Genomic DNA, 12,260 nt, shown 5'->3' with positions numbered 1-12,260 from the left:
TGCACTTAGGACAGAAGAATCCCATTCACTGTTACAGACTAGGGACCGAATGCCTAGGAAGCACTTCTGCAGAAAAGGACCTAGGGTTTACAGTGGATGAAAAGCTGAATATGAGTCAACAGTGTGCCCTAGTTGCCAAGAAGGCTAACGGCTTTTTGGGCTGTACAAGTAGGGGCATTGCCAGCAGATCGAGAGACGTGATCATTCCCCTCTATTCGACAATGGTGAGGTCTCATCTGGAGTATTGTGTCCAGTTTTGAGCCCCACACTACAAGAAGGATGTGGAAAAATTGGGAAGAGTCCAGCAGTGGGTAACAAAAATGATTAGGGGGCTGGAGCACATGACTTACGAGGAGAGGCTGAGGGAACTGGGATTCTTTAGTCTGCAGAAGAGAAGAATGAAGGGGGATTTGATAGTTGCTTTCAACTACCTAAAAGAGGGTTCCAAAGAGGATGGATCTAGACTGTTCTCAGTGGTACCTCATGTCAGAACAAGGAGTAATGGTTTCAAGTTGCAGTGGGGGAGGTTTAGGTTGGATATTAGGAAAAACTTTTTCACTAGGAGGATGGTGAAGCACTGGAATGGGTTACCTAGAGAGGTGGTGGAATCGCCTTCCTTAGGAGTTTTTAAGGTCAGGCTTGACAAAGCTCTGACTGGGATGATTTAGTTGGGAATTGGTTCTGCTTTGAGCAAGGGTTGGACTAGATCACCTCCTGAGGTCCCTTCCAACCCTGATATTCTATGATTCTATGAATGTTAAGCGAGGAGTTACTTAAATATGTATTTGCACTAATATTTGTGACATTTTGCCTGGCAGCTCATCTGAATAATCACAGAGTGATTGGAAATGCCACTGAATTTTGCATTCTTTATTTGAACTAACGTTCACGAAAGTTACTTTGTAAGGTTTACCCAACCTATTTGTGACCATAATAATAATGCTTATATAGTGCTTTATATGTTCAAAATGTTAAACTCCCCAACTTGGAACTGGCCTCATATCCTAATTCATGATATCTAGCTAGGAATGCCTCTGTAGAAATATGGACAGAAGTCCTAGCCCCATTGAAGTTTATGTTAATACTCCCATTTAATTCACCCATATTGTTTATTTGGAGCACGTACTGATGGCGAGTGGCAAGTCAACAGGAAAGTTCTGACAAAACTGGAAGAATTTTGAGCCTGCTCCCACAACTATACTGTTATTCTCTGTAATTTTTACCTAATTCAGCAGATATCCAGCTTCCATGGCAAAACAAACTGGAACAATTCACCTTTTGTGTGTTTCCACTCACATCAGTAGTGTTACTCCAAGGAAGAATTTGAGTCAGCAATAAATCAGAAGTAAGCCTTGCATGAACTAGATTTTTACCTCTTTCAGACCTCATCTATATTAGAAAAGTTGCAGCAGTGTATCTAATTATAACCCCTAATACAGGTATAGCAAAGCAAAATATTTATATGGACTCCGTTACTCTGGTATCTAAGAGCCTCACAACACCCCTTTGAGATAGAAAATGTCTATTGCCCCTATTTTACAGATAAGGAACTGAGACACAGTGGATACGTCTATATTGAGACAAAACAGCAGCAGCACCAACTCTTAGAGACCAGGTCAGATGGTCAGCTAATGTTGGCTCACAGGGCTCCAGCTGCAGGGTCAAAAATAGCAGTGTAAACGTTCAGGCTTGTGCTGGAGCCTGGCCTCTGAGACCCTCCCACCTCACAGGGTGTCAGAGCCCCGGCTCCAGCCCAAGCCTGAATGTCTGCACTGCAATTTTAAAGACCTATGAGCCTGGGTCAGCTGACCTGGGCCAGCCATTGCTGTGCCATGAATCTTTTATTGCAGTGTAAGCATACCCAGAGAGACTAAGTGACTAATTTTCCCACAGTCATACATGAAGGCTGTGGCAGAGCAGGAAACTGAACCCAGACTAATACCCTATCCAATGAACCAGACAACTTCCTGAATACAAACAAAGCCTCAGCTCCAAGCAGTATTCCTTCAAATAATGTTTCAATTTTGCATCAGTACTTGCCCTCTACCATCAAATATGTGGGATAGTTATTTCATTAGAGCAAGTAAAAACTGAAAAATAAATATAGAGCTAAAAAAGGGTCATAACTTCTTGTGTCTCCAACACCCAACTCCAATACCCACCACACACACAACTTCTTATCCAAAAGTATAGAAATTGTACACCACACACACACGATTTCTATAAGCTTAATAAGGAGCTAAAACAAATTCTGTAGGCTGTATTATATTCAAAGCCACCTTTGGAAAATGAGATTACCAGAAAAACAAAATAAAAAATGTGACAGTGTTCTTAAAACTCCTAAAAGTTAAGATTTTCTCATTTTAATTAAATAGAGTGGGCAACAATGTATGTAGATATGTTGGGGGATATAATAAAAAAAGGAATCGGCGGACCCATTCAATTTGAAACTAGTACTTCTAATTTATTTTTTTTACAATAAAAAATGAACACCTTTAAAACAAACATAAAATTATTGTCGAAGCAGGAAAGTTGTAATGTTGCAAAAACAAAGGCAAAAAATTATTACATATTGTCCTTGTTCCCACATATTGCTATTCACCTTACGTGCAAAATAAAAGAATATTTCAGGAAGACCAGCAATATTTTTAAACAGAGACCCCCCCCCAATAAGAGCACATAGAATTTCAAAATTCAGCATATTGTGGAGGTTCAATGGGTAGTCTGAAATAGTGATTTTGAACTCCATTTGGTATCCCAGCATTAGTTACTCTGACCTTCTGTTTTGCCTACTTATTACTTTTCAGGGGCATCCTTTAGAAATTTTGTGGATATCAACCACATTACTATTATTATGTATATGCGCACAAACTACATGGAATCACTCAGGTTACCATCTTCATAGAATATCAGGGTCAAAAGGGACCTCAGGAGATCATCTAGTCCAACTACTACTCAAAGCAGGACTAATCCCCAGACAGATTTTTGCCCCAGATCCCCTCAATTTTTTTTTTTAATTTTTTGCTCCCTCAAGGATTGAACTCATAACCATAGGTATAGCAGGCCAATGCTCAAACCACTGAGCTATAAGTAGACCCTGAAAGGGCTACCAAAAAGCCCATTGTGTTAGGCACTGTACAAACCCATAGCATGGGTGTCCTTGCCCCAAAGAACTTACAACCAAGAAAAGACAAGACAGACACAGAACAGGAGTGGAAACAGATTCTCAGAGGGGAAGTGACTTGCCCAAGATTCACAGACTCACTCACAGACTTTAAAGTCAGAAGGGATCATTGCGATCATCTAGTCCAACCTCCTGTACACTGCAGGCCACAGAACTTCACTCACTCCTATAATAGACCCCTAACCTCTGGCTGAGTTACTGAAGTCTTCAAATCATGGTTTAAACACTTCAAGTTAGAATTCACTATTTACAGTAGTTTAAATCTGCAAGTGACTCGTGACCCTTGCTGTAGAGGAAGGTGAAAAATCCCCAGGGTCTCAGCCAATCGGACCTGGGGGAAAACTCCTTCTCGACCCCAAAAATGGCGATCAGTTAGACTCTGAACACGTGGGCAAGACCCATCAGGCAGATACCTGGGAAAGAATTCTCTGTAGTAACTCAGAGCTCTCCCCATCTAGTGTTCCATCTTCAGCAGTTGGGGATTTTGGTTCCTGGCAGTTGCTGATTGGCCACATGCCATTGTAGGCAGTCCCATTATACCATTACCACCATAAACTTAGCACGCTCAGTCTTAATGCCAGTTCGGTTTTTTGCCCCCACTGCTTCCCTTGGAAGGCTGTTCCAGAACTTCACTCCTCTGATGGCTAGAAACATTCATCTAATTTCGAGCCTAAACTTGATGACCAGTTTACATCCATTTGTTCTTGTGTCCATATTGGGGTTTAACTTCAATAATTCCTCTCCCTCTCTGGTATTTATCCCTCTGATGTATTTATAGAGAGCAATTGTATCTCCCCTTAGCCTTCTTTTGGTTAGGCTGAACAAGCCAAGCTCTTTGAGTCTCCTCCCATAAGGTAGGTTTTCCATTCCTCGGATCGCACAACAGGACAGTGGTAGATACGATGACCAGATGTCCCAATTTTATAGGGACAGTCCCGATTTTGGGGTCTTTTTCTTATTTAGGCTCCTATTACCCCCCACCTCCGTCCCAATTTTTCACATTTGCTGTCTGGTCACCCTAGTGGCAGAGCCAAGAATAGAATCCAGGTCTTCCGAGTCCCAGCCCTGTCCCCAAAACATTGTATCACACTGCCTCTGGGTTGCTTTTGTTGAATCTTCTAATCAGAGCTACTAGAGCAGAACTGACAGTTATACCACAAGGGCATAATTCAAAGCCTACTGAAATCAATGGCAGTAGGTAGAGAGAGAGGAGAATTCCCAATGACTTCAGTGGACTTTTGGCTCAAACTAAATGTGACTCCTCACAAACGTGTTTTTTCTTACTTCTGAATTATTAAGTTCCAAGACACATTGTGTGGGTCGGTTTTAGGTGCAGGACTGGAAAAATCCATAGTCTGGACTTTGGTTTCTGTGTGATCATCCTCCCTGGAGAGGCTTCCCCGCAGAATTAGAAGAGAACTCAGTCCAAAGATCTACCCAATCTCAGGTGCTCTGTGAGAGGCCAAGGACATTTCTTAGGAGCTCCCATGCCTCTAGGCTGCTTCCTGGCTCACTCAGTCACAGTAACTTCCCATGTACACCTCTATTGGTTATGACCCCCAGTGCATCTCCAATTGCAGAGGGGGAAAGAAAATAATGAACCTGACAGCATAATCTTAACACTAGGTTACATATGTTTTTTCATGGATTTCTAGAGAAGACCTAGCAATCTCCAACTCCTTCCCTTCACCGCAGGGCTCTCATGAAACGTCTTCTGTGTAATACTTATTTAATTTGATTTAAACAATAATTAAAAAGATGCCTATACAAGATTCTAAGCAACCTACACATTTAGTATTCCAACAAAACCCAACAGCAATACACACACACACACACACACCTACCCCTCCTTTCCACCCTTCATTGTCCTAGGAAGCACACCCTTGGCCCTCTCCAAATTCCCCAGCAAACAGGTGTGTTTTGCAGCATGCCCAGAAGGTCACCAGATTTGAGCTACTTTGGACCATGGCAGAAGGCAGCAAGTTCCTGAGTGACAGATCCTTCAGAGAGAGCATGCTGCTACCTACTCTGTTTTAATGAGAGAGATTCAACTTGATCTGAGCTGTATCAGAATGGTATGGGAAGAGAGGTAATCCTTTAGGCTGACCGGTTTTAGGCCACTGAGACCTTTATAGGTCATAACCAACCCCCTAAATCCAGAGACCAACAGGCAGCTAGTAAAGGTCTTGGATAGTTGATGTCATATGCTCCCAACAAGATGCTCTTAGTAAGCAAGCCACCACAGTCTGTACTAGCTTCAATCGCCAAATGTTTTTAAGATGCAGCCCCATGTAGAGCACATTGCAATAGTTTAATTTTGAGGTAATAATGGCAAGGTCTGCATCCTAAAAGAAAGGCTGCAGCCACCTACCCAGACATAGGTGGCAAAAAGCAGACTGGATCACTGCTGCAGCATGATCATTGAATAGTAGCTAGTGGTATAGAATCCACTAAGTTTCCAGCCCTGCTCACTAATGGTAGATGAACTCCCTCAAAGAGGCTATTATTTCTGCCATCTCTTCAATCTCTTTCCCTCAAAGCACCATTATCACTTAATTCTTGTCAGGATTGAGCCTCAGCCAGCTCACGCTCATCCATGCACCGATCTCTGGTAGACATTGATTGAGGCACATCATCTGAGTTGGTGGAGACTGAGAGGTACAGTTGGGTGTCACCAGCAAACTGAAGACACAAACCTCATGTCTTCTTATTAACCTTATTAATGGCCCATATACATGTTGTACAGGACTCAGGAGGAAGGCGACAGAATGGCACCCTGTGGCACACCACACTTGAGAGCTTTTTGGGAAGAGGAACAATTGCCCACGATTACCCACGGAGATCTCTCTGAAAGAAAACAATGAAACTACTGAAGAGCAGCGCGATCAGGGTGTGCAGGCAAGTCAACAACTCATAATGAATGGTATCAAAGGCAGCTGACAGATCAATACAAAGCATGGAGACTTGATTTTCACCAATGGGTGGGAAGGGGGACAATGCCACATAAGTGTGTCTCTCCCCATTTTTCCCCCTCCACCCTGATCCGAGTCCTCTAGTCCATTAGTGGAGAGAATGATCTGGCCACTAGTCAACAACTTTTTCACTCTTTGGGACAGATCTTCAACTAGAGAAAACTGACATACATCCATAGAAGTCAATAGAATACATCAATTCACACCAGCCAAGGATCCGTCCCTCTGTTTATGCTAAAGACCATTTCTGACTCAGGTTCATATGGATGGTCCATGTGAGATATTTTTCATCCAAAGCACAGAACTCCCCACATTTATACTCAATGAACGAAATACAGTCCTAATGCATAGAGGTGTAACTCCACACCACTTTTTGTTCCGTCCACAAACCTTAATCAGCCACTGTACGTTCCTGTATGGAGCACCTTTGCTAAGTACTGCTCTGCAGCTTAAGGGCTTGTGAAACCACCACCCCAGCCCCACACGTACAGTCCCCATAGCCTGTTCCCCTCCACACAGAAGCTATGCAGTTCTTCTGTAATTTGGGCCTTGCACCCTTGTGACTGGGGCAAGACACATGATGCCCCTATGTATGCACAACTCCCATTGACATCTATGGGAATAACCTGTAGCTAGAGAGAGGAGAATGTAAATGAGCCCTGTTGCTTTCTGAAGAAGCAAAAACCTTAATGCAAGTGTTCTCTGATCATCAGTCCTGAATCAAATGCATTATTCAGTATTTATAAAAATCCTAGCATAGCTGGGTATGAAATCATTGCACATATTGTTACATCTACAACTAGAAATATTCTCCCTAAAAGCACTGAAGAGACACAATCTCTCCATTATAGCCATGTTTAAGGGAGAGACTCATTTCTAACACCATTTTCAGGACCCTTTGGCTACAAATACTCATGCTTTTTCTCAGTCTAACATCACCCCCAATTTTTTAGAAAGTTTTGTAAATTCTGTGTGACCATTCTGAGTTATCGGAGTGCCAGCAACAGCAGAAAATGTGAAGGGCAATTCATATTTTTAAAGAGATTAAAAAAAACCGTTGTGCTTGGATTACTCAAAAATGCTTCATTTAAAATTTCAGACTCTCTATGTATGTAATTCTCAGTGAGGGATGAATACTGTGACAAGTCTGAGGGAAAACACTGGTTGAGCAAATAGGGCTCTGATTTAGCAGAGCACTTAAGCACCTTCAAGCATGTTTAGGTCCATCCTTGTTCAGCAAAGCTCGTAAGCATAGAACTGGGTGGGAAAGTTTTCCCATTCCACAAAAAAAAATTGAGATATAAAAAATGTTCCCATTTGGCATTAGGGCAGAACAGAAATGTTATGAAATGTTTCTATGACAAAAACAAAAACAGTATCACACAAGTTAGACACCTGATTGAGGGCAGGGTCTTCATCTGGAACCACTTAATGATCTTTCCAAATGTTGTTTGTACCATTAACTATTGTAAAGCGCTTTGGATAAAAGCACTATACAAAAAAACGCTTACTAATAATGAACATTATTTTGTACTACAAATAAAAGCACACAACTCATTTTATTATCAGTAGTCTTGCCTTTCTAATTTGATGGCTGTACCCTCTCTTCCCTGCCACAGCAGCCCCTGAGCGGAGGCTGGGAAGGAAGGCTGTCTGTCCCTGCCAGCTGCAGCCTTGGAGCTAGGAAAAGTCGCCTCTTTCTCTAGTCGCCACAACCCTGCATGTCCCAAATTCCCATCACCCCTTCTTCTCACCTCCACTGCCCCCTCCCACTTACCCCCTATTTCCCCCAGGCCACCACCTCACCTTACATGTGCATCTTCTCCAGGGTCCAGGCTCCTAATTAGTGGAGCCACGACTGCGCAGCTCTACTAATCTAGGTGAGTGGCCCTTCATTCTCTTGTGTGCAGCCACCCAGGCATGCAGCTTAAATGGAACTATCCATGGACCACATGAATGGAGCTCGCAGACCACTGGTGGTCCACGGACCACAGTTTTAGAACCTCTGTTCTAGGTGAATGCCATAACCACTGGAGAACACAGTCAGTGTCTTGTTCTCTAGACCAATTAATATATTTAATTATTAATGCAAAGTGGAATAGATTGAACAGGAGTCAGGACAGAGTGAGAGGACACTCAGACACCCCAACATACGCGACAGGCTGATGGTTAGGATATGCGCATGGGATATGGGAGAGCTAGGCTCAAGTCCCTGCTTTGAATCAGGTGCCTTGAAAAAGTGAGCCAAGTTTTCACCATCAGCCTTTTCCAGCAAGCATCAAGCAATTTGGGGGTTGTGCTGACCTTCTATAGTTAACCCCAGAGCATGGCTGTAACCACCTTCCAATGCTACACCTCCTTCCCCCCTCCATCACACACACACACACACACACACACACACACGGCTTTTCACCAGTGGAGTTGCCAGTAAGTTCTACAGCAGAAAAATCTGCCCAAAACTCTGGGGTGAATTTAGCATATACTATAATTACATTACCTATGACAAGACTTAAAAAGACTCACAAGTGATTATGCACAGTTCACACATCAGACATGTATGCATATGATCAATGTACAGCTAACAGCTAAAGATTTTTAAAGGCAATTGTGAGGTGGTCCACAGTTCATTTTAAAGTGTCAACAGTATTTGTATGTTAGCACTAATTATCAAACAGATTGGAAGTTCATATATATATTTGAAAAGGAACCTCATAGCTGTAGTGTTTAAAATACTGTACTTAAAAAATTACTGCTTATGCGCACACAAGCAAAAGCAATATTTTGTATTTCTATAGTGCCTTCCTCCCAAGGATGCCAAAGCTCTTTATATACATTAATCATTTTAGCCTCATAACATCCCTGTCAGGTACGAACTTTATTATTATCTTCATTATACAGATGGCAAAAATGAGAACAGTGGAGATGCAGCTGCACTAGGGAAACTGACTCATTACTACCAACCACTGTCAGCAATGGGTCTCCCTGAAACAGGACTGAAAATGGTTTCAAGGGACACCATAAACTTCTAATTGACATAATTTCAAAAATTAATGTAAAGTAACTTCTGGTACTGCACCTGTCCTTCTGGTCCACTACAAATTTTTCAGTCACAGTTTTGTCTATTTTCCTCTCCGAGGTTGCATTGCCAAACACCCACAACAGAGAAAAACCAACCAACTGATTTCAAAGAGAGGAAGCAGTGAAAATGAGTGCTATTAAATGCAACAAGGAAAATAGATAGGGGGAGATGAGAATCCTCCCCATCTCTTTCAGATAGGATATTACTTATGAAAATAGAAGATAAAATAATTTCTGACAGAACTGTGTAACACTCTCTCTGAACTGCTAATCGAGGCAGGATGAAACTGTTTTCAGCACTACCACTCCGAGTGTTCTTGAAGAGTTGATAGTGCTAAAACCTGTTCTGTGCCTCCCTAACAGTTAAATCGTTTACAGAACAGGCTGACCCACCGCAGACAACCATTATCAACAATGGGTCAATTTCCCAGTTGGACCTGGAGAGCTCTGACCAGCTGGCCTAAAGCAAGGCAATGCACAGAGTAAGGATTAGAACCTTCATGGCTCAGCCTCTTGTTCCGACTACAAGGAGCTCAGCTTGTGACAGAAGGTTTTTTTAAATGCCCTGCTCAAGCACAAGGCAAAGCCCTTCGCACAAGATGCTTTTAAATCCAGAGTTAAATGAATGCAAGATAAAGTGAGCCACTTCGCATCTCTGCCTGGGTGCATCTAACTTACCCACACTGGGTACATCAGCCAGGCACATTAAAGCACCACCTTGACATGTTTTATTTAATGTTATGGTTTAATTGCTAATTCCCCATAAGCCCTCTTGAGGGAAAAATAGTGCTGAATCAAAAAGACCAGGAGTACTTGTGGCACCTTAGAGACTAACACATTTATCCTTGCATGAGCTTTTGTGGGCTACAGCCCACTTCATTGGACGCTTATGCTCAGATAAATGTGCTAGTCTCCAAAGTGCCACAAGTACACCTGTTCTTTTTGGATATACAGATTAACGCCGCTCCCACTCTGAAACCTGCTGAATCAAAGACAGAGGAGCTGAGGCTGCTCAGCACCAGGCTTTTTTAATCCTCTGCAGAATTTCAGCACTCACGGGGGTAACCAATATATGGGGTTGCCCTGCTCCTGATAGCCAATGTAGCAGGGGAGCACCAGGAAGCTGCAGCAGGGGAGCTGGGGACTAAGGTCCTTCCTGTGGCTATTCATGGCTCCCTCTGCAGAGCTGCAGGACCTGGCCCTTTGGAGGCACCTGTCCCTGAGCCCCTAGCACCTCGCTCGCCTCTTACCAGGGAGAGCACTGTATAGGTGTTGGGGTTCTTGCTTTTGCCTTTAGGCGCTGCTTTCTCCGGCTCCTGGGCGAGCTCCATGGCTGGCAGCATGGGCACAGCCGCCGCCTGCTGCTCTGCTCCGTGGCTGAGGCTGCGCTTCCCGGGCAGGCTCCCCTTGGCGTTCCCGTCTCCCTCCATGGTCCCCGCGGCGCTGTCTCCGGCCGCTGCTATTAATAGGGCGACAGAGCAGCCCCGGGTTCGGCCCCGCCTCCCTGCTGGCCAGGAGCACGCCTGGCGGCTTCCCCCGCTCTCCCTCTCCAGCCAGTGCGGCTTCGTGGCCCGCCGCTGTCTTGCATTGTGGAGGTTGAGATTAGGCGGCGTTTCCCTCCGCGTTTCTTTACGCTGCCCCCGTTTCTGCTCGCCTCTCTCCAAAGGGGACGCGGCGCCCCACTCCGTGCCCTTCCGCCCCCCACCCCCTGTCTCAAATTGGTGAACGTGTCGCGCGTGCAGGAATGAGATAACGTGGCTCCAAATAGACGCGGGAGGAGGAGGGTGGCTGGGGTGCTTACTAGGAAGAGCCACGCTGCTTTCCTTTGCGGCTGGGAAAGCTTTTCCCTCTTTGTGCCCGGGCTTCCCGCGCAGCCCCTGCCCCCCAGCTCTGGACACAATGAACCAGAGACGGGGGAGCGCTTCAGTCAACCTGAAGACGATGGGAACTGCTCCTCCTGCCTTTCCGGGTAAAGGGCCCCCTGTTACGGTGTTAACTCTTTACTCCCTGGTTTCGGTCCCAGCAGGAGGAGAGGAAGGTTTTCAGGGACAGTCTTGTCTCGTTGGCTGTGTTTGCAGCTGGCCTTGTTTGCTCTCAGGTGCAGCACCACGCTCCCCAGCAGCTCCTCTGCTGGGATATTTTCTGCTAACAGTTCTCTACAGTGCCAGTAAAGGGAGTGTAATAGCTCGAGCTACAGCTTTAGTGCAGAGGTTTTCAAGCTGCAGAGTGTACACCCTTAGGGGAGTAATACTGGGGGGATGGGAGAGCAGCAAAGCGGAGTGGCTCATGTCAGCCACACAAGGCAAGGCCTGTGCTAGCCCCTGGGGGGGAGTGGGTGACACTTCCACCCCTGCCTCACCTCAGTAGGCAACCTAGAGCTGGAACTAGGGGTGTGGCAGTACAGCAACACCAGCTTGAAGTGGTTCCTATCATGTACAGGGTTTATCGTTTTGTTCAATGGCTTTCAGCATCCCCACCATACAAATTGTTCTAAGGCCACTGGATGAGTGTCAATATCTACCATGGCCATGCTAATTTCTGCTCCCAGCACTCTCCATGCCCAGTGCTGGCTCTGCCCCTAGAGATCTTCACATGCCTCTTCCTCCACCCTGAGAACCCGAGTGGGGAGGGACAGGTATTCAACATAGAAGCAGCGCACTGGAAACTTCAGTAAAAGCAGCAGAGAATCCTGTGGCACCTTATAGACTAACAGACGTTTTGGAGCGTGAGCTTTCGTGGGTGAATACCCACTTCGTCAGACGCAGGTATGAATACTCCAGGGGCAGGTAAATATATCTCTAGCGAAGCAAACTAGAGAGATAACGAGTTGTTCATCGACGAGGAGGGTGAGGCCCTGTCTAACGCATACAGAGGTGTGGAAAACCAAAGGAGCGAAACTGTCTTGTAATTGGCAAACCATTCACATCTTTGTGAGGTCCAAGCTGATAGTTCCAATTTGCAAATGGACTGCAGCTTCTCAGCAGTTTCTCTTTGCAGTCTGCGTCCTGAAGTGTTTTGCTGGCAGG

General features: G+C 44.8%; 1 protein-coding gene across 3 annotated transcripts in view; it reads right to left on the bottom strand.

Moving 5' to 3' along the window:
* The window catches only part of ENPP1 (ectonucleotide pyrophosphatase/phosphodiesterase 1), an 81,043-nt gene extending 70,096 nt beyond the window's left edge, over nt 1-10,947 (bottom strand). The window contains exon 1 of one of the 3 annotated variants that reach the window (XM_032800781.2): nt 10,485-10,947. In XM_032800781.2, coding sequence (XP_032656672.1) covers nt 10,485-10,664 — 180 coding nt within the window. In that variant the 5' untranslated portion in view covers nt 10,665-10,947. The remainder of the gene's footprint in view (nt 1-10,484) is intronic. The other 2 variants (XM_032800783.2, XM_032800782.2) reach the window with 2 other exon arrangements.
* Between the last annotated feature and the right edge of the window lie 1,313 nt (nt 10,948-12,260).

The sequence above is a fragment of the Chelonoidis abingdonii genome, chromosome 3 (genome assembly GCF_003597395.2).
Source record: "Chelonoidis abingdonii isolate Lonesome George chromosome 3, CheloAbing_2.0, whole genome shotgun sequence".
Lineage (NCBI taxonomy): Eukaryota > Metazoa > Chordata > Testudines > Testudinidae > Chelonoidis > Chelonoidis abingdonii.
Note: the sequence above shows the minus strand (reverse complement) of the source record. Positions and strands in the feature narration are given on the sequence as shown.